Source organism: Aotus nancymaae, unplaced genomic scaffold (genome assembly GCF_030222135.1).
Source record: "Aotus nancymaae isolate 86718 unplaced genomic scaffold, 86718_ANA_hifiasm-v0.15.2.pri h1tg000062l, whole genome shotgun sequence".
Taxonomy (NCBI): domain Eukaryota; kingdom Metazoa; phylum Chordata; class Mammalia; order Primates; family Aotidae; genus Aotus; species Aotus nancymaae.
Window position 1 is genome coordinate 39,951,938 of NW_026988476.1, and position 21,646 is coordinate 39,973,583.

At 44.0% G+C, this 21,646-nt stretch overlaps 1 protein-coding gene across 5 annotated transcripts in view; it reads right to left on the reverse strand.

Moving 5' to 3' along the window:
- TRPM7 (transient receptor potential cation channel subfamily M member 7) overlaps window positions 1-8,378 on the reverse strand; it is a 122,973-nt gene extending 114,595 nt beyond the window's left edge. For all 5 annotated transcript variants that reach the window (XM_064365668.1, XM_064365667.1, XM_064365669.1 and 2 more), the window contains exon 1: window positions 8,295-8,378. In XM_064365668.1, coding sequence (XP_064221738.1) covers window positions 8,295-8,297 — 3 coding nt within the window. In that variant the 5' untranslated portion in view covers window positions 8,298-8,378. The remainder of the gene's footprint in view (window positions 1-8,294) is intronic.
- Window positions 8,379-21,646: the final 13,268 nt, after the last annotated feature.

A 21,646-nucleotide genomic window follows, 5' to 3' on the forward strand; every position in this document is an offset into this window, starting at 1 on the left:
AGCTGCCTCCTCACTGTGTCTTCACATAGTGAAGAAGGAGTGAATAAGCTCTCTGGTATCTCTTCTTCTAAGGACATAAATCCTATCAGATCCACGGCCCCATCCTCATGACCTCATCTATCCCTGATTACCTCCATCTCCAAAAGTCCTCATCTCCAGACACCATCGCACTGGAGGTTAGGGCTTCAAGATATGAATTCCTGGGGAGGCGGGGAGGTCACAGACATTCAGTACATAACAACAACAACAACACACACACACATACAGCAGAGGATTAAAGGAGAACCCTCTATTAAGTAACAATCCCGATGTCCAATATACACTCCAGAATGACTAGATATGGTAAGAAACAGGAAAATGTGACCCATACTCAAAAGAAAGATAATCAAATTAAAAGAAATTGCCTACTAAAAAAATTCATGTGGAAGTAAAAAAAAGAAAGAAAAGTTAAATGACACTAAAGACCTAGAAATTCAGAGTTATATGATAAATTTGTACATGGGTCAACATGCCTGCCAAGGATGACACAGACAATGACAAATAAGACTAGCCTAAAGCAACATGTTGAAATAAGCTGGCACTCTCTGACTTCCCCTATCAGAGTCCAATACATCTGACTTTCTGGCACTCTTACAGGCCCTAATCTCAAGTTCTATTCTTTTTTTTAAATATATATACATAATTTTATTATGTCGCAGAATTCCACTCATACTCTAAACTGGCTGCCAACTACTCAACTAATTAACTAATAATTAGATATTATTGAAATTTTAGATGTGAACCCTGTGAGTCTTAAAGATACTATTGAAAAGCATCTATAATTCTGTAACAATCAGCAGAAAAGTTCTATATATTAAAAACATAAGGCGAGGTGCAGTGACTCATGCCTGTAATCCCAATACTGTGGGAGGCTGAAGCAGGAGGACCACTTAAGCCTAGGAGTTCAAGATCAACCTGGGCAACAATAGCACCATCTTTACAAAAAAAAAAAAATTTTTTTAGGCCGGGCGCGGTGGCTCACGCCTGCAATCCCAGCACTTTGGGAGGCCGAGGTGGGTGGATCACGAGGTCAGGAGATCAAGACCACCCTGGCCAACATGGTGAAACCTCATCTTAAAAAAAAAAAAAAAAAAAAAAATTAATAAAATAAAATAATTTTTTTTTGAGACAGAGTCTCGCTGTCGCCCAGGCTGGAGTGCAACGCCGTGATCTCGGCTCATGGCAACCTCCGCCTCGTGAGTTCAAGTGATTCTTCTGCCTCAGCCTCTTGAGTAGCTGGAACTACAGGTGTGTGCCACCACATCTGGCTAATTTTTTGTATTTTTAGTAGAGACAGGGTATCACCATGTAGGCCAGGATGGTCTCAATCTCCTGACCTTGTGTTCCGCCCAAAGTGCTGGGATTACAGGCGTAGGCCACTGCCCCTGGCCAAAATTTTTTTTTTTTAAAGACGGGGTTTCACCATGTTGGTCAGGCTGGTCTTGAAATCCCAACCTCAGGTGATCCGCCGGCCTTGGCCTCCAAAGTGCTTGGATTACAGGCGTGAGCCACCACGCACAGCCCCAATTTTTTTTTTAATTAGCCAGGTTGGTAGTATGGGCTTGTAGTTCCAGCTACTTGGGAGACTGAAGTGGGAGCATCACTTAAGCCTGAGAGGTTGGGACTGCAGTAAGCCATGATCATGCCACTGCACTCTGACCTGGGCAACAGAGCAAGACACTATCCAAAAAAAAAAGAAAAGAAAAGAAAACTTGGACATTCACATTGTAAGCCATATCAACCCATTATCTGTCAGTTAGTAGGGTGTTGATACTTTGTTGATACATGCATGATAGGCTTCTGCAGGTTTTATTTATTCGAGTCCCACTCAGGCTGGAGTGCAATTGCGCGATCTCAGCTCACTGCAACTTCCGCCTCCTGGGTTCCAGCAGTTCTCATGGCTCAGTGTCCCAAGAATCTGGGATTACAGGCGCACACCACCACGTCCACCTGATTTTTATATTTTTAGTAGAGATGGGGTTATCCACGTTGGCCACGCTGATCTCAAACTCCTGGCCTGAAGCAATCCAGCCACCTCAGCCTCCCAAAGTGCTGGAATTACAGGCGTGAGCCTCCATGCCAAGCCTTTCCTGCAGTTTTTAACAAAGAGTTACACCCATTCAGAAATCTATTTACCTTATAACTTTTCTAATCTACTAAGGATAGCCTCAGAGTATGCGTCTCTGTACTTGTCAAAATAAAATGCATGGCCAGAGGTGGCTGATGTCTCTAATACCAGCACTTTTTTGGGAGGCCGAGGTGGGTGGATCACTTGAGGTCAGGAGTTCAAGACCAGCCTAGTCAACATAATGAAACCCCATCTCTACTAAAAATACAAAAATTAGCCATATGTGGTGGTGGGCGCCTGTAATCCCAGCTACTCAGGAGGCTGAGGCAGGAGAATTGCTTGAACTCAGGAGGCAGAGGTTGCAGGGAGCCGAGATTACCCCACTGCACTCCAGCCTGGGTGACAGAGCAAGACTCGTCTCAAAAAAAAAAAAAAACATAAAGAGTGTGTGTGTGTGTGTGAAGCATTTACAGCAATAGCCACAGCTAAATGCTGACACGTTAGCTACTGTAAAAATGTGCCTAAAGTCTATTACACATTTCTCTTAGTCCAAAGTATCTTCTGGGTATTGGGTATGATAAATTATACTCAGACTGGGAAGACTATCGCATATACTAAAGGGTAATGTATAGCCCTGTCTTTCTAGACTAATTAATGTTTCTGCAGTGTCCTAATAGTAATAGTCTGCTTCTCAGGTAACTTTCCTCCTATCATCTCCAGTGCACTATCAAACTGCCAGCAAAAGCAGAAAACTAAGCCTGCTAAATTTCACTTTGCACATATTTTTCAATCAGTGAACTCTGTCTCAAGGTTGCTATATTACTGATAACTTACCTCAAAAGCTTTTTTCTCACTTTTCACAAGGAGCTTGGTTTCGAAAGGTTAAGGTTTCCAGAAGTCTGGCAGTTGAATAGTTGAGGTGTCATGTTATTGACATGTTCATACGATGGTAAGAGGGGCAAACAGTATTCCACAGATTTAATCCTAATATTGCTCCTTGAAACCAGAAGGCGGAGGTTGCAGTGAGCCAAGATCATGGCACTGCACTCCAGCCTGGGCAAAAGAGTGAAACTACGTCTCAAAAAACAAAAACAAAAACAAAAGACTGTGACCTGGCAAAAATAGTCAGGTCAAGGGTCAAGTCTATCAACTTCAAAAAACTGCTTACCTAGCTTGTAGAGAGCTAAGAAAAAAAAAACTGCTTACTTTCACACACCAAAATTTAACAGGGTTCTAAAACCTCTACGTGGTCAGAAAACTAAATACTCACAGAAAAACAGGTTAAAAAAATCCAGAGCATGAGGTCAGAAATTCAAGACCAGCCTGGTCAACATGGTGAAACCCCATCTCTACTAAAAATATAAAAATTAGCTGGGCGTTGTGGTGGATGCCTGTAATCTCAGCTAGTCAGGAGGCTAAGGCAGGAGACTCGCTTGAAACCAGGAAGTGACCCGAGATGGCACCACTGCACTCCAGCCTGGGTGACGAGAGTGAAACTCCGTCTAAAAAAAAAAAAAAAAAAAAAATACAGAGCAATTTTCTACATCCCAAATGAACTGCACCAAAAAGTCAACAAAATCTCTAAAAGTACCCAAGTAGAACTAATCATGTTTTTCTTTTTTTAATCAATAAAGTACATATGAGCAGAAAAACTAATCATACTTTTATAAACTGCAAGTGGTCCAAGTCAAATGCTGCATTCACATTGAAACTAACCTAATAATTGCAAAGCACCATCTAAAAGTGACACCCATCTAAGTTCCTTTTTCTGATTCACATAAATGGACTCAGTTACAATCCCCCTAGGCAAGTAATCCTTATGTCCTAAACTAACCTTAATCACCAAATTTTGCTTCCAAATACCAAACTTTATTTATTTATTTTTTTTTGAGACACGATCTGGTTCTTTCACCCAGGCTGGATGGCATGATCTCAGCTCAGTGCAACCTCAGCCCCCCAAGCAGCTGGGACCACAGGTGTGTGGTGTGTGTCACCATGCCCAGCTAATTTATAATTTTTTTGATAGAGACTGGGTTTCGCCATGTTTCCCAGGCTGATCTTGTACTCTCCTAGGCTTAAGGGATCCACCCACCTCAGCCTCTCAAAGTGCTCGAACTACAAGCATGAGCCACTACACCCTGTTCCAGGTACCAGACTTAAAGCAGACATTTAACAGGGAGGTCACTTAAAACAAACAAACAAACTTCAATTTATTTATATGTTGAAAGATTTTCCAAAAAGAAAGGAGAAAGAGAAACCCAGAATGAAAAATAGTAGATCAATGACAAAAACTACATGGCTACTACAAAAACTACTACATGAGTAACTGATGGGGAACTTCACAACTGAGAGATCACGCATCCGACAACACGAATCCACTGGTCAATCTTAACATTATAAAAAAGAGAGAGAGAGGCTGGGTGCAGTGGTTCTTGCCTGTAACCCCGGCACTTTGGGAGGCTAAGGAGAGCTGATCACGAGGTCAAGAGAGACCAGCCTGGCCAACATGGAGAAACCCTGTCTCAACTAAAAATACAAAAATTAGTCAGGCATGGTGGCAGGTGCCTGTAATCCCAGCTATTCAGGAAGCTGAGGCAGGAGAATCACTTGTACCCGGCAAGTGGAGGTTACAGTGAGCCAAGATCATGCACTCCAGCCTGGGTGACAAGGGCAAGAATCCATCTCAAAAATACAAAACAAACAAAAAAAACAGACAACATGTGCCTCTTAAAGTAATGCAACGAAAAGTACATAATACTATCTGGGAGTACTGTTCAAAGTATGAAACTGAAATCTGATCGACTCTTTTTTTTTTTTTTTTTTTTTGAGGCAGAATCTCGTTCTGTCACCCAGGATAAAGTGCAACAGCTTGATCTTGGCTCACTGAAACCTCTGCCTCCAGGTCAAGCGATTCTCCTGCCTCAGCCTCCCCAGTAAGCTAGGATCACAGGCATCCACCACGATGCCTAACTAATTTTTGTATTTTTAGTAGAGACGGGGTTTCATTCACCATGTTGGCCAGGCTGGTTTTGAACTCTTGGTGATCCATGATCTACCTGCCACGACCTCCCAAAGGTGCGGGGATTACTGCCCTCCCCATCAAGTCTTTTCTATATTTGAGACAAAGTCTCACTCTGTCACCCAGGCTGGAGTACGGTGGCACAATTTTGTCTCCCTGCAACCGCCACCTCCCAGGTTCACTCGATTCTCTCTGCCTTAGCCTTTGGAGTAGCTGGGATTGCAGGTGAGCACCACCATGCCCACTACTAATTAAGTCTTTTTTTTTTTTTTTGACATGGAGTCTCTGTCACCCAGGCTGGAGTACAGTGGCACAATCTCAGCTGACTCCAACCTCCATCTCCTGGGTTCAAGCGATTCTCCTGCCTCAGCCTCCTGAGCAGCTGGGACTACAGGCATGCGTCACCACACCTGGCTAATTTTGTATTTTTAGTAGAGACAGGGTTTCACCATATTGGCAGGCTGGTCTCAAACTCCTGACTTCAGGTGATCGGCCTGCCTTGGCCTCCGAAAGTGCTGGGATTACAGGGGTGAGCCACCATGTCTGGTCCTGATCAAGTCTTTAGATTAAATGCTAGTTCACAGGAAATACAAAGGAGAGGCCAGGTGCAGTGACATACACGTGTAATCCCAACACTTTGGGACGCGAGGTGGGCGGATCACTAGAGGTCAGGAGTGTGAGACAATCCTGGCCAATATGGCAAAACCCGGTCTTCACTAAAAATACAAAAATTAGCTAAGCATAGTGGCTCTCACCTGTAGTCCCAGCTACTTGGGAGGTTGAAGCAGGAATCACTTGAACCCAGAGGGCGAAGTTGCAGTGAGCCAAGATTGCAACACTGAACTCAGCCTGGGAAACAGAGCGAGACTTCATCTCAAAAACGAAGGAAAAAAAGGCCGGGCACGGTGGTTCCCTCCTGTAATCCCAGCACTTTGGGAGGTCAAGGCGGGCGGATCATGAGGTCAGGACGAGGAGATGAGCCTGGCCAACATGGTGAAACCCCGTTTCTACTAAAAATACAAAAGAAATTAGCCAGGCATGGTAGAGGGTGCCTGTAATCCCAGCTACTGGGAAGGCTGAGGCAGGAGAATCGCTTGAACCTGGGAGGTGGTGGTTGCAGTGAGCAGAGACCGCTCCACTGCATTCCAGCCTAGGCGACAGAGCAAATTGCGTCTCAAAAAAAAAGGAAAAAAGAAAATACACAGGAGAAAGAAACATGTTAGACGACACTACAGGATGTATTCAACAAAATCTAAACTGTAGGAAATTCTACAAGGCAAATGACGGGGTTTTTCCAACAAATAAATGGTAAATGACACGCCCACACCACAAGAGAAGGCACTAGAGTTGTGTTACCAACCAAATGCTCTGTGCAGAATTCTTTGGAACTTGATTCAAACAAATCAACTCACTAAAACATGAGATAATCAGGGAAATATGCTGAATGTTTAATGATATTAAGCAATTATTAATATTTAGGTGTGCTAATAATATTGTAATTATGTTAAAAGTCCTTGTCTTTTTAAGCAAGAACACAATAAAATATCCATAAATGACATTTGTCTGGGATTTGCTTTAAAATTTTCCAATTGAGGAAGAACAGAAGGAATAATAGAAGAAATAAAATTGACATGGTTGAAGCTGTTGAAACTGGCTAATGGGTATACGGTAGTTTATTCTACAATTTATCTTTGTATGTTTGAAATCTTCCAGTTTAGCCTGGCTCCGTAGCTCTCCCGCCTGTAATCCCAGCACTTTGGGAGTAGCTCCTGCCTGTAATCCCAGCACTTTGGGAGCAGCTCCTGCCAGTAATCCCAGCACTTTGGGCGGATCACCTGAGGTCAGGAATTCGAGACAGCCTGGCCAAACACGGGAAACCCCGTCTCCACCAAAAACGTAAAACTTAGCCGGGCGTGGTGGCTACAGTCCCAGCTACTAGGGAGGCTGAGGCAGGAGAACCACTTGAACCCAGGAGGCGGAGGTTGCAGTGAGCTGAGACCGCATCACTGCACTGGAGCCTGGGCGACAGAGTGAGACCCTGTCTCAAAACAAACAAAAAAGAATAAGGTGTAAAATAGTGGAAGACACATTGTTTACTCAAAATATAACTACATTTGTGAGATAAGTAAAACCCTTATTTTAGTTTTGTATAGCACCTGAATTAGGGTTCAGTGAAAAGCAAACTTGCCAGACTCCAGCAGAGAGAGTTGTCTGCAGCAGAGGGAGAGTTGTCTGCAGTAGAGAGAGAGCTGTCTGCAGCAGAGGGAGAGTTGTCTGCATAAAGCCTATCAAATTCAAGTACTGACCAAAATTACCTCCTCTGTGCTTCAGGTCCCTGATCTAAATGACTTTCATTTTAAGAAATTTTCAAAATATTTTCCTGATATCCAAAAACAAAAATAAAAAGGTCTATCGGAAGCTGCAATGCACCGCCTCCCTCTCTCCATTCTGTACCTTTTGGTTTAAAACACTCTGGGGCAATGCATAAGGTAGCTCGACTTAAATACTGACTGACAGTACATCTTGGTCCCCACAGAAGTCTCTCCCCACCCACGAAAATCCTTAATTCTTGCTAAAGAAAAAAGATCTACCTTCAATATTGTCAAATCCCTCCCTTTTGGCTCCAAAAAGGAAATGTACCTGTAAGAGTATCCGCTGCACAGCAAACAAGGCACAGCTCCAAACCCGTGTCCTCTACCCACTCTGCGCCCTTCCAGCCCTCCCTCCCTTTTCCCATGCTGAACCTGAGCAGAGCTTTTGGCTCCCTTATCTACCAGCAACTGGCGCCAGGAGGACCGTGCTCCCAGGAGATGCGGAGCTTGAAGGCTGAGCACAGCGTCGGGCGCGCTGCGGCGGCTTAGTTCAACCCAGTCAGGTAGTCCCCGGCTCGCGCCTCTGCCGCCTCGAGAGGCTCTCGCTGGAAGACGGGTCTCGGCTCAGGGGATTCCCGCGAAGAGGTGTCGCGTCGAACTTGCTACCTGCTCCCGCCCCTCACCCCCGAACGAAATGCACACTCGTCCCGCCAGGACAAATCCGGAAGCCTCAAGGCAATTCGGGGGTCCTTCGCCGCTGGAACGCGGCTCCCCACACACTTGCCTGCCAGGTCCTCTCCTTTACCGCCCGCAACCCCAGGACCATTCCCCGCCCGGGCCTGCGTGGGTCCAGTACCATTCTCCTCACGGGGCGGACTCCGGAAGGGCAGCAACTCCACCTCCTCCTCCTCCGCGGCCTGTAGCCATCTATCGGGAAGCGTCTCTGGAGGCGGCAGCAGAGGCCGCCGGACAAGGAACGCCCAGAGAAACCTTCTCAGAACTAACTCAGCTCCGGCGCTAACAGCAGAAGCCGAGTCTTTCATAATTGTGCGACCAACTCCTCCGGGTGACTGGCCACAGGGACGCGCCCGCGCCCGCCTCCGCCGGCGACGGGGCTGGAGACGGACCACGTGAGCCGCGCGGCGCGTGCGTCGCCGCCAGCGGGTCGGGTCACGTGAAGGGCGCGCGCTCCCTCGCTCCCAGGCCGCCTCCAAGCGCGCCGCGTGCACGCGCCGGGCGGGAGCGCGCCCCCGTGCCGACCGCCTCCGGTTTCCCGAAGGTGGTGGGGTATTCACGCCATATCTCGGTTGGATACCTAAGCGGGACTTACACAAACAGCTGCCTCAGCTACGAGAGTGGAGCTTAGGGAATCGGAGGTTGAGGGTTAAGGTTCCAGGCTTCCGGACGCAGTCTGGAGTTGCTGTGTGGGCTCATTCCGCTAACTAGGCCTGGCCTCTGTCTGCCCGCTCCAGCAAACTCGAGTGTCCCAACACCCTCTCAGTGCTTCAGAGCTGGTAGAGGCTTTAAACGTTACTCTCAACTCGTCCAAAGTGCAAAATGATCTTACCCCAATCATGTTCTTCCTCTAGCGTCTCCTGTTGCTGCTGCTGGTGAATCTTCTTGGTTTAACTGTGGGACTATCCTTTTCCCTCCAGAGATAATCACCCACATACATGCATACACCACACCTTCTGAACCAAAGACTGGGTTGTTCCCTGGAACTAATATTTACCTATCCACCTTTCCATTCCTCTTGCTATCACACAAGCCCAGGTTAGGCTATTAGCAATAGTTTGCTAAATATTATTCCTCATCTAAAAGGAAGACCACCATCAGTTTAATTTTCTTAAAACATTGCTTTAATATCTCCTTTCTGCTCCTGGAGACTTCAAGAGTTCCTCAATCTGACCCTCAGGGATCTGACTCTGTCTTACCTCTTTTTAAAAAAAAGACTTTATTTTAAAATAATTGAAACGACAAACTGCACATATTTAAATGTCCAATTTGATAAGTTTTGACATACCTATGCACCCGTGAAATCACCATAAACAACATATTCACCTCTAAGTTTCCTCCCGGCTTTATAATCCCTTCCTCCCGTTCCTCTCCATCACATCCCTTATCATCTACAGATCTACTTTCGGTACAGGTAAGTTTGCATATGCTAAAGTTTTATATACAGGAATCATACAGCATGCACCTTTTTTTTCCATCTAGCTTCTTTCACTCAACATAATTATTGCCTCAAACATGATGACCCACAATTCACTGAAGTAGGATCTTCTCTACAAAAAAACAAATCCACCCACTGGTTCCCCTAGCTTGTGAACAATCTTCAGGTATTGTGTATTTCTTCCCCATCTGGCAGGTCCAGCCGAACCAAGGCTTAAAAATGTTTTAATATATGTGCCACTTATTATGCAATCAGCGGCTGATATTCAGAAAGAAAAAAAGGAAAAAATATGTGTCACATTGAATTGTCAGCCTTGGGGAAGGCATCTTGACTAATTTATGCATGCACTCAATAAATGTTTATCTTCTGGATTTCAGTTGGGCCTACACACTTCCTGCCTGTAGGGGCTTTATAATCTAGAAGGAGGAGACAGACAAACTGGAAAATCAAAATCAAATGAGATTAGAGTGCTTTATATTTTGTTAGAACTTTGTAACTCTGGTCTCGTTATATTCATAAATACCCTTGGATGGTGTAGAAATGAAACAATATGAGCTCCTTGACACTTGCCAGAACTCTTTTGTAAATTGGAAATTTTAGAGTTGGAAATGGGGAACAAAATTTATCCTTAATTGAACTAATCAAAATAAATTCCTTAATTTTCAAATGGTCACCAGCCTTGAAATTCACAGATGCTAAAAAAAAAAAAAAGAAAAAGAAAAAAAAGAAATTCACAGATGCTGACTTTCAATCAGCAATCAATTTTTGAGAATGAATTTATGCATTCAAAAAAATAGGTACTGAGCCAGGCACAGTGGCCCATGTCTGTGTTCTCAGCTACCCCAGAGGTTGAGGCAGAAGGATCATGTGAGTCCAGTTCTGGGCTATAGTGCGCTGTGTGTGTTGGGTGCCTGTGCTAAGTTCAGCATCAACATGGTGACTTACTGGGAGCCGGGAACGATCAGATTGCCTAAAGAGTGGTGAACCAACCCAAGACAGAAATTGAGCAGGTCAAAATTCATGCTGATCAGTAGTTGGATAGTGCCTATGGATAGCCACTGCACTCAAGCCTGGACTACATAGCAAGACCATGTCTCTAAAAAACAAATAAATCTTGAAATATATGTATAAATATATACATGGATACACATATACATATATAAATATATATGCATATACATATATATATTCAGTGTCTGAGAATATCAGGAGCATTCATAGTCAATGTTCAGTGATGACAAGATAGATAATTCAGTGTTTCAGAAAATGTTTGTTAAATGTTCTGGCTGGGTGCAGTGGCTCACACCTGTAATCCCAGCACTTTGGGAGGCCGAGGCAGGCAGATCACAAGGTCAGGAGTTCGAGACCAGCCTGGCCAATATGGTGAAACCCCGTCTCTACTAAAAATACCAGAAAAATTAGCCAGGCATGGTGGCACGTGCCTGTAGTCCCAGCTACTGGGGAGGCTGAGGCAGGAGAATTGCTTGAACCCAGGAGGCAGAGGTTGCAGTGAGCTGAGATTGCGCCACTGCACTCCAGCCTGGACAACAGAGGGAGACTCCATCTCAAAAACAATAATAATAATAATAATTTAAAAATAGACTGGGCACAGTGACTCATGCCTGTAATCCCAACACTTTGGGAGGCTGAGGCAGGCTGATCACCTGAGGTCAGGAGTTCGAGACCAGCCTGACCAACATGGTGAAACCTTGTGTCTACTAAAAATACAAAAATTAGCTGGGCATGGTGGTGAGTGCCTGTAATCCCAACTACTTGGGAGGCTGAGGGAGGGGAGGAGAATCCCTTGAACCCGGGAGGCGGAAGTTGCAGTGAGCCAAGATCATGCCGCTACATTCCAGCCTGGGTGACAGAGTGAGACTCCGTCCTAAATAAAGAAAGAAGTAAATGTTGTTACACTTTTTTTCCAGAAGGGTTTTGTTTCCATTTTGGTCAATGACGTGTCTTTTTTTCACTCTCACTAGATGACATACTAATACTCTTCTTTGTCCTTGCCAGGTTACAACAATTCAACACTTACTACTACACTGTTTAAAGTGCTATGCAAAATAATATGAGAATAAAACAATACATTCTGGGCAACATGGTGAAACACTGTCTCTACAAAAAAAAAGAAGAAGAAAAATTAGCCCAGTGTGGCGGTGCATGCCTGCAGTCCCAGCTACTCAGAAGCTTGAGGTGGGAGGATTGCTTGAGCCCAATAGGTTGAACCTGCGTTGAGCAAGATCATGCCACTGTACTCCAGCCTAGGTGACAGGGCAAGACCCTGTCTCAAAATAAATAAATAAATAATGAAATAATGAAATGATTAAGACTCTCTTGAAATTTTTTTTTTTTTTTTCCTGAGACAGAGTCTTGGTCTGATGCCCAGGCTAGAATGCAGTGGCATGATCTTGGCTCACTGCAACCTCTACCTCCCGGGTTCACATGATTCTCCTGCCTCAGCCTCCCGAGTAGCTGGGATTACAGGCGCCTGCCACCATGCCCGGCTAATTTTTCTATTTTGAGTAGAGACAGGGTTTCACCATGTTGGCCAGGCTAGTCTTGGACTCCTGACCTCAAGTGATCTGCCCACCTCTGCCTCCCAGAGTCTTTGGGAGCAAGACTTTGTCTCAAAAAACAAACAAACAAACAACATTTATCTTCATTATGACTCAGTCTTGTATCTTCCTCTGTCTCATAAGACCAGTGTTTCTCATTCTGGCTCAACGCAGCCTCAACTCCTGACTTCCAAGTGATCTGCCCGCCTTGGCCTCCCAGATTGCTGGGATTATACGCGTGAGCCACTGCACCTGGCCTACTGAAGGGTTTTTTGTTTTTGTTTTTGTTTTTTAAGACAGAGTTTCGCTCTTGTTACCCAGGCTGGAGTGCAATGGCGCAATCTCAGCTCACCGCAACCTCTGCTTCCTGGGTTCGAGCAATTATCCTGCCTCAGCCTCCAGAGTAGCTGGGACTACAGGCGCGCGCCACCATGCCCAGCTAATTTTTGTATTTTTAGTAGAGACGGGGTATCATCATGTTGACCAAGATGGTCTCGATCTCTTGACCTCATGATCCACCCACCTCGGCCTCCCAAAGTGCTGGGATTATAGGCATGAGCCACCGCGCCCGACCCTGAAGGGTTTTAGGCACAGAAATGATTTAAGAATTATTTGGCTGGGCGTGGTGGCTCACACATGTAATCCAAGCACTCTGGAGGCCAAGGCGGGCAGATCACCTGAGGTCGGGAGTTCAAGACCAGCCTGACCAAAATGGTGAAACCCAGTCTTAACAAAAATATATATATATATATTTGTTGACCGGGCGAGGTGGCTCACGCCTGTAATCTCAGCTCTTTGGGAGTCTGAGGCAGTTGGATCACAAGGTCAGGAGATCGAGATCATCCTGGCCAACATGGTGAAACCTTGTCTCTACTAAAATACCAAAAAAAAATTAGCTGGGTGTGGTGGCGCACACCTGTAGTCCCAGCTACTCAGGAGACTGAGGCAGGAGAATTGCTTGAACCCAGGAGGCAGAGGTTGCAGTGAGCCAAGATCGTGCCACTGCACTCCAGCTCTGGTGACAGAGCAAGACTCCGTCTCAAAAAAAAAAAAGAATTATTTGAACCTAAATTAGTTCTATTCTTATTATTACTAATTTTTTTTGAGACAGTCTTGCTCTGTTGCCTAGTCTAGAGTATAGTGGCATGATCTTGGCTCACTGCAACCTGTACCTCCTGGGTTCAAGTGATTCCCTTGCCTCAGCCTCCTGAATGGTTGGGACTACAGGTGCCTGCTACCACACCTGGCTAATTTTTGTATTTTTAGTAGACACAGGGTTGACTGTTTTGGCCAGGCTGGTCTCAAACTCCTGACCTCAAGTGATCCACCCACCTCAGCCTCCCAAAGTGCTGGGATTACAGGCGTGAGCCACCACACCCAGCTGAAGATAAATGTTTTAATTGCTGTGGGGGCCCTCAATGGACCCCTCAATATTAGTCACCTTTTGATATTCTCACCCTTGCGCAGACCCTCCCATATTGAGTAGGTCTGACTTGTGTACTCAATGGGATATGATTATGATGTATGACTTCTGAGGCTTGGTCATAAAAGACATTTTGGATTCCACTTTGCTCCTTTGGATAACTTACTCTGGAGAAAACTAACAGCTAAGCAGTCCTATAAAAAGGTACATGTGGGCCAGGCATGGTGAAAGTAAGAGAAACATGAAATTAAATTTCCCTTATAAAATCAATTATGTGAATATCAATTCCGCTTATACTACTCATATTACTTGGAAAGTCTTTGTATGTCACCATGGCAGATATGCCTCAGCTTGAGGACCACTGCCTTAAGCACTAACTCTGATTACACTTCTTTCATCTCAATGCTTCAGTCTATTGGTATGGCCATCATTTTGTGGTACAGAAGTATCATAGCAAGGTCACTATTTTAAAGCAATTTTTGTATTCAGATGAAATCATATAAGAGGCCAGGTGCAGTGGCTCACACTTGTAATCCCAGCACTTTGGGAGGCTAAGATGGGCAGATCACTTGAGTCCAGGATTTCAAGACTAGCCTCGGTAATATGGGGAAACCCCATCTCCACTAAAAATACAAAAATTATCTGGGCATGGTGGCATGTGGCTGTCATACCAGCTACTTGGGAGGCTGAAGTGGTAGGGTGTCTTGAAACCAGGAGGTAGAGGTTGCAGTGAGCCAAGATTGCATCACCACACTTCAACCTGGGTAACATAGTAAGACCCTGTCTCCAAAAAAAATAAAAAATTATATAGAAGCTAGGCATAGTGGTCCCAGCTACTCAGGAGGCTAAGGCAGAAGGGTCACTTGAGTCTAGGAGTTATGGGCAAAACAGTAAGACCCCATCTCTTAAAAAAGATTATACGGTGAAATGAACAATTAGTAAGTCTTGTAGTGGACGTAATTGGTAAGTCTTTTAATGTGGACAGCTGGACGTCCACATTAAAAAAGACCCCATCTCTTAAAAAAGATTATATGGTGAAATGAACAATTAAAATTTGTAATTTAAGCACATTACCATTTACATTAGCACCAAAAAAAAAAAGGTAACACTTAGGCCGGGCGCGGTGGCTCACGCCTGTAATCCAAGCACTTTGGAGGCCAAGGTAGGCAGATCACCTGAGGTCGGGAGTTCAAGACCAGCCTGACCAACATGGTGAAACCCCATCTTTTAAAAAAAAAAAAAAAAAACAAAGTAACACTTAGGTATAAATCATACAAAATATGAACAAGATTTATATACAAAACTCTGACAAAAAAAATCAAAGAAGCTCTAAACAAAGAGATAATCCATCTATACAAATAAGAAGACTCAATATTGTTAAGATATCAGTTCTTCCCTACTTGACCTATAGATTCAGTGCACTCTCAATCAAAATATTAGCTAGTTATTTTCCGAATATAGAAAAACTAATTCTAAAGTTTATGTGGAAAAGCAAAAGACACAGAATAGCCAACACAATATTGGAGAAGAACAAAGTTGAGGACTGACAGGATGCTACCCAACTTCAAGACTTACTACAAAACTATAGTAATAAAGACAGTGTGTTTTGGCAAAAGGATAAACAAACTAAATCAGTAGAACAAAATAGCTCAGAAGTAGACCCACACAAACACATTCAACTGATCTTTGACAAAAGAGAAAAGGCAATTCAACAGAGAAAGGATAGTCTTTTCAACAAATGGTGCTGGAACAGCTGGACGTCCACATTAAAAAAAAAATGAATCTAACACAGATCTTATACCCTTCACAAAGATTAGCTCAACAGAGATTTTAGACCTAATGTAAAATAAAAAACAATAAAACTCAGAAGAAAATCTGGGTGATCTTGAGGTTGAAAATGACTTTTCAGACATAACACTGAAAGCACAATGCATGTAAGAAAAAATATTGATGTTGGATTTCATTAAAATTAAAAACTTCTAGACCGGGCACAGTGGTTCACACCTGTAATCCCAGCACTTTGGGAGGCCAAGGCAGGCGGATCACTTGAGGTCAGGAGTTTGAGACCAGCCTGGCCAATATGATGAAACCCTGTCTCTACTAAAAATACAAAAAATTGGTTGGCCATCGTGGCGGGCGCCTGTAATCCCAGCTACTCGGGAGGCTGAGGCAGGAGAATCCCTGGAACCCTGGAGCCCGAGGTTGCAGTGAGCTGATATTATACCACTGCACTCCAGTGTGGGCAACAAGAATGAAACTCCATCTTAAAAACAAAACAAAACCAGAACTTCTAGGATGGGTGTGGTGGCTCATGCCTGTCCTCCCAGCACTTTGGGAAGCCGAGACTGGTGGATCACTTGAGATCAGGAGTTTGAGACCAGCTGGGCCAATGGGGAGAAACCTCAACTCTACTAAAAATACAAAAAGTAGTCAGGTAGAAAAAGAAAAAGAAAAAGAAATACCAGCAAAGTGGGGGTGTAAGGGAAAAAAAATTAAAAAAGAAAAAGTAGTCAGGCATGGTGACATGCACCTGTAATTCCAGCTACTCAGGAGGCTGAGGCATAAGAGTCCCTTGAACCTGGGAGGCAGAGGTTATAGTGAGCTGAAATTGTGCCACTGTACTCCAGCCTGGGTGACAGAGTAAGACTGTCTCAAAAACAAAAGAAACAATAAAGCCTGACCAACATGGAGAAACTCCGTAGCTACTAAAATACAAGATTAGCTGGGCATGGTGGTGCATGCCTGTTATCCCAGCCACTCGGGAGGCTCAGGCAGGAGAATCGCTTGAACCCGGGAGGCAGAGGTTACAGTGAGCCAAGATCATGCCATTGCACTCCAGTCTGGGCAATAAGAGCAAAACTCTGTCTCAAAAACAAACAAACAAACAAAAATTGCTAAGAAAACAACCCAATTTAAAAATCTGAAGTTGAAAACATCAAAGAGAAAGTAAAAAATCTGAACAAACATTTCATCAAAGTATACAAATGGCAAACTCTAGCTTACAATTGGTCATCTCTCCTCTCTCCCTCTCTCTCTCTCTCTCTCTCTCTCTCTCTCTCTCTCTCTCTGAGACAGAGTATTGCTCTGTCATGCAGTCTAGAGAGCACTAGCATAAGCAGCTCGGCTTGCTGCAACCTCTGCCTCCCAGGTTCAAGTGATTCTCTTGCCTCAGCCTTCTGTGTAGCTGGGACTACAAGCACACACCACCACACGTGGCTCGTTTTCATATTTTTAGTAGAGACGAGGTTTCACTATGTTGGCCAGGCTGGTCTTGAACTCCTGACCTCAGGTGATCCATCTGCCTCAGCCTCTGAAAATGCTGGGAGTACAGTCACGAGCCACCACACCCAGCCAATTTTTGGAGTGTTTGTTAACTTTCTGAAACGAATGACAATTGGTACATTGAATCATTATGGTATTTTGCTGGACATGGTGCCTCACACCCATTATCCCAACACTTTGGGAGGCCGAGATGGGTGGATTATTTGAGCTCAGGAGTTTGAGGTGAGCCTGGGCAATATAGTGAAACCCCATCAAAAAAAGAAAAAAGGCCAGGTGAGGGGTGGCTCACGCTGTAATCCCAGCACTTTGGGAGGCAGAAGGGGGCGGATCACCTGAGGTCAGGAGTTCCAAACCAGCCTGACCAACATGGAGAAACTCCGTCTCTACTAAAATGCAAAATTAGCCAAGTGTGGTGGCACGTACCTGTAATCCCAGCTACTCGGGAGGTTGAGGCAGGAGAATTGCTTGAACCTGGGAGGCGAAGGTTGCAGTGAGCTGAGATCATGCCATTGCACTCCAGCCTGGGTGACAGAGCGAAACTCCGCCTCAAAAAAGAAAAAAAATTACCGTCTCTTACATTGTCTAGGCTTTATAACTTTCCACAATTATTTAAAATGTGTTTTAGAAACCTTGACATTCACAAAAACAGAGGTTTAAATTTATTTTATTATTAATTTATTTATTAATAAATTTAAAAAACTGGAGGGAGTCTCGCTCTTGTTACTCAGGCTGGAGTGCAGTGGCGTGATCTCGGCTCACTACAACCTCCACCTCCGAGGTTTAAGAAATTCTCTGCCTCAGTCTCCTGAGTAGCTGGGATTACAGGCTCCCACCACCACACCCGGCTAATTTTTTTGTGTATTTTTAGTAGAGATGGGGTTTCGCCACATTGGCCAAGCTGGTCTCGAACCGCTGACCTCAGGTGGTCTGCCCACCTTGACTTCCCAAAATGCTGGGATTACAGGCGTGAGCCAACACACCAGGCCAGAGTTTAACTTTAGATAAGCAAAAGCAGGACAGTCATAGTGGCACTCACCAGTAACCCCAGCACTTTTGGAGGCCAAGGCAAGATCACTTAGGTCCAGCCTGGGCAACATCGGAAGACTCTTGTCTCTAGAAAACAAAACAAAACACAAACTAGAAGCAGAATCCTGAAGGATCTGAAGTAGGACAATTGAAGACATGAGAGTCCTTCCCTCCTTATACTGAAAAGCTAGCATTTATTGTGTGTTTTTTTACTTGCTGGGCGCTGTTCTATTCACTTAACATGTGTTAACTAATTAGATCCTCTCAACTCTGTAGGCCAGAATCTATTATTCCCCCACTGCACAAAGGAGGAGATTGAGGCACAGGGCAGAGCCAGGATTTCAACCATTATGGTCTAATTCCAGAATTTGTGCCCTTGAGCATTATGCTATATTACCTCTTGTGACAGTAAGACACACTGAGAAATTTGTCACTAACAATAGAAAACAGGTTATATATGATTCAGTCTTTCACAAAATCTTTACCTCAACCTGTTTAATCAACTAGTCAAAGATCTTTGTTTAATGCACTAGGTACAAATTATTGGCTTATGTGATAGTTTCCACATTAATCATGTTTCTGGCTTCTCTCTGAATGGATCTGCCACTAATGTGAGTCCCTGGGCAACTAAAAAAGGGACACACACTGTATCTCTTTTTTTTTTTTTTTTTTTTGAGATGAAGTCTTGCTCTGTCACCCAGGCTGGAGTGCAGTGGTGCGATCTCAGCACAACCTCCGCCTCCCGGGTTCAAGCCATTCTCTTGTCTCAGCCTCCGGAGCAGCTGGGACTACAGGGGCTGGCCACCACACCCGGCTAATTTTTGTATTTTTAATAGAGACAGAGTTTCACGATATTGGCCATATTGATCTTGAACTCCTGACCTTGTGATCTACCCGCCTCAGCCTCCCAAAGTGCTGGGATTACAAGTGTGAGCCATCATGCCCAGCCTCACACGTTGTGTCTCAAAACTAAAAATAAACTAGTTAGGGCTGGTACATTGGATCACACCTGTAAGTGGGAGTCTGTGGGAGTCTGAGATGGGTGGGTTGTTTGAGCCCAGGAATTGGAGACCAGCCCGCGCAACATGGCGAAACTTCATCTCTACAAAAAATGCAAAAAATTAGCTGGGCATGGTGGTGTGTGCCTCTGGTCCCAGCTACTCAGAAGGCTGAGGTGGGAGAGTCACCAACGGAGGTCGAGGCTGCGGTGAGCTGTGATCGCACCACCCCACTCCAGCGGAGGCTACAGAGCAAGACGCTGTGTCAAAAAAAAGGGGCCAGGCACAGGGACTCACGCCTGTAATCCCAGGGTGTGGAAGACAAAGACAGGAAGATTACTTGAGCCCAGGAGTTTGAGGCTGCATTGAACCACAATCACGCCACTCCAGCCTGGGCACTCCAGCCTGGGCAACAAAGCAAGGTCCTGTCTCTAAGAAAAATTTTTAAAAATAAAAGAAATGACTTATAACATTGACAACATTAAAAGAGTTAAAATCGATTATAGCATGCAAACAAACATAGGGTCAATATATGAAATGTCCATTTTGTGTAATTTTGTCACTTAAACTCAGAAACTCATAAATGCTTGGCAAATGACTACAGAATTCTTTGTTTATATAAGCAGAAGGTGATTAAACCAGTTCCAACAAATTTTGCTGTACTTTGGATAGAGGATTAATGGATTTTCTTTCTTAGGGACTCTTTCAAAAGAATTAACCCCATTTGCTAGTGGAAAGCTTATAAAATGCCAACTAAAAATACCTGGAATGTTTCAAATATTAATCTCTAACCCCGGTACCGTAGTACAGGGCTGGCATATCATAAGTATTCAATAAGTATTTCTTGAATAATTGAGAGGATGAAAATCAGGCTTCTTTCAATTATATTATATTTGATATGCTAATCAGTTACACAATATACAACCAAAAAAAATTTTAAACATATTTTCCTACTTTTAATAACCTTATCTTTGGCCCATGTTTATTTCTAAAAGGGAAAAAACGTATCTTCCTAAAGCTTTGAAACTCTGCCCCAGGTGACTAGATTTGGGCAAAAGCCAGAACAAATTACCAGTAACCATAGAGAGAAGTTCCCCTTTGAATTTAGCAAAGCCCTATGTTAAGAATGTTATTGTTGGGGCCGGACATGGTGGCTCACACCTGTAATCCCAGCACTTTGGGAGGCCGAAGCAGGTAGATCACCTGAAATCAGGAGTTCAAGACCAGCCTGGCCAACATGGCGAAACCCTGTCTCTACTAAAATAGAATACAGGCTGGCGTAGTGGCTCACACCTGTACTCCTGGCACTTTGGGAGGCCGAGGCGGGTGGAACACCTGAGATCAGAAATTTGAGATCAGCCTGGCCAACATGGTGAAACCCTGGCTCTACTAAATATACAAAAAATTAGCTGGGTGTGGTGGCGAGCACCTGTAATCCCAGTTACTTAGGGGGCTGAGGCGGGAGAATTGCTTGAACCAGGGAGGTGGAAATTGCAGTGCGCTGAGATTGAGACACTGGACTCCAGCCTGGGCAACAGAATTAAACTCCATCTCTAAATAGGCTGGGCACGGTGGCTCATGCCTGTAATCCCAGCACTTTGGGAGGTCGAGGTGGGTGGATCACAAGGTCAGGAGATCCAGACCATCCTGGCTAGCATGGTGAAACCCTGTCTCTAATAAAAATAGAAAAAATTAGCCGGGCGTGGTGGCATTCGCCTGTAGTCCCAGCTACTTGGGAGGCTGAGGCAGGAGACTCACTTGAACCCAGGAGGCGGAGGTTGCAGTCATCCAAGATCATGCCATTGCACTCCAGCCTGGGCGACAGAGCAAGACTCTGACTCAAAAAAATAAACAAATAAATAATAAAATAAAATACAAAAATTAGTCATGTGTGGTGGTGCGCACCTGTAATCCCAGCTACTCTGGAGGCTGAGGCAGGAGTATCCCTTGAACCTAGGAGGCAGAGGTTGCACTGAGCCGAGATTAAAAAAAAAAAAGAATGTTATTGTTGGGACTGCATGGATTTGTCTGAAGCATATGTGAGTGTTTAATGAATAAATTTTTTTTGCTGGACAGAGAGGTTAGAGGGGTCTAAGAGCAAATACATCAAACTACGATATACAATCATATATGGCTAATTTTAATTAACATTAATTTTAATGGTATAACTATTTCTAAATCATTTGATTCAACTATTTCCCAAGAAAGTAAAAAAAAACAAACTGATGTCATTTATGTAAAAAATGACAAATCCCTACATTTCACTCTAAGGTAGAGACTTAACCATTTAAAACTAAAGAATGGAACAATGAAGTTTTACACCTAAGTGCTTTTCGATGTTAGGTATCATGAAACTGTGCTATTGATTTTAATTTAATATTTGTTGTCCATTTTTCAATCTTTAATTGGTGGTTTTAATTGTGAATGATTTTTATTCACACCAATACATCAATGGTTTGGAGTAAATCCAAGTAGTAAGATATATAAAAAAGGAAGGTAAATATGTTTAAATTTGATTATCTAGCTCAACAGTTAGGCTTTTTGGTTTCATAATTATTCTAAATTGCTAAATCAGAAAAGTTTTTTTTTTAAAGTAGGATATTAGTTAAAAATTGAATACGAGGAATCTCAAAAAAGATCTGATTTTGGCCGAGCATAGTGGCTCATGCCTGTAATCCCAGCACTTTGGGAAGCCAAGGCGGGTTGCCTGAGATCAGGAGTTCGAGACTCACCTGGCCAACGTGGTGA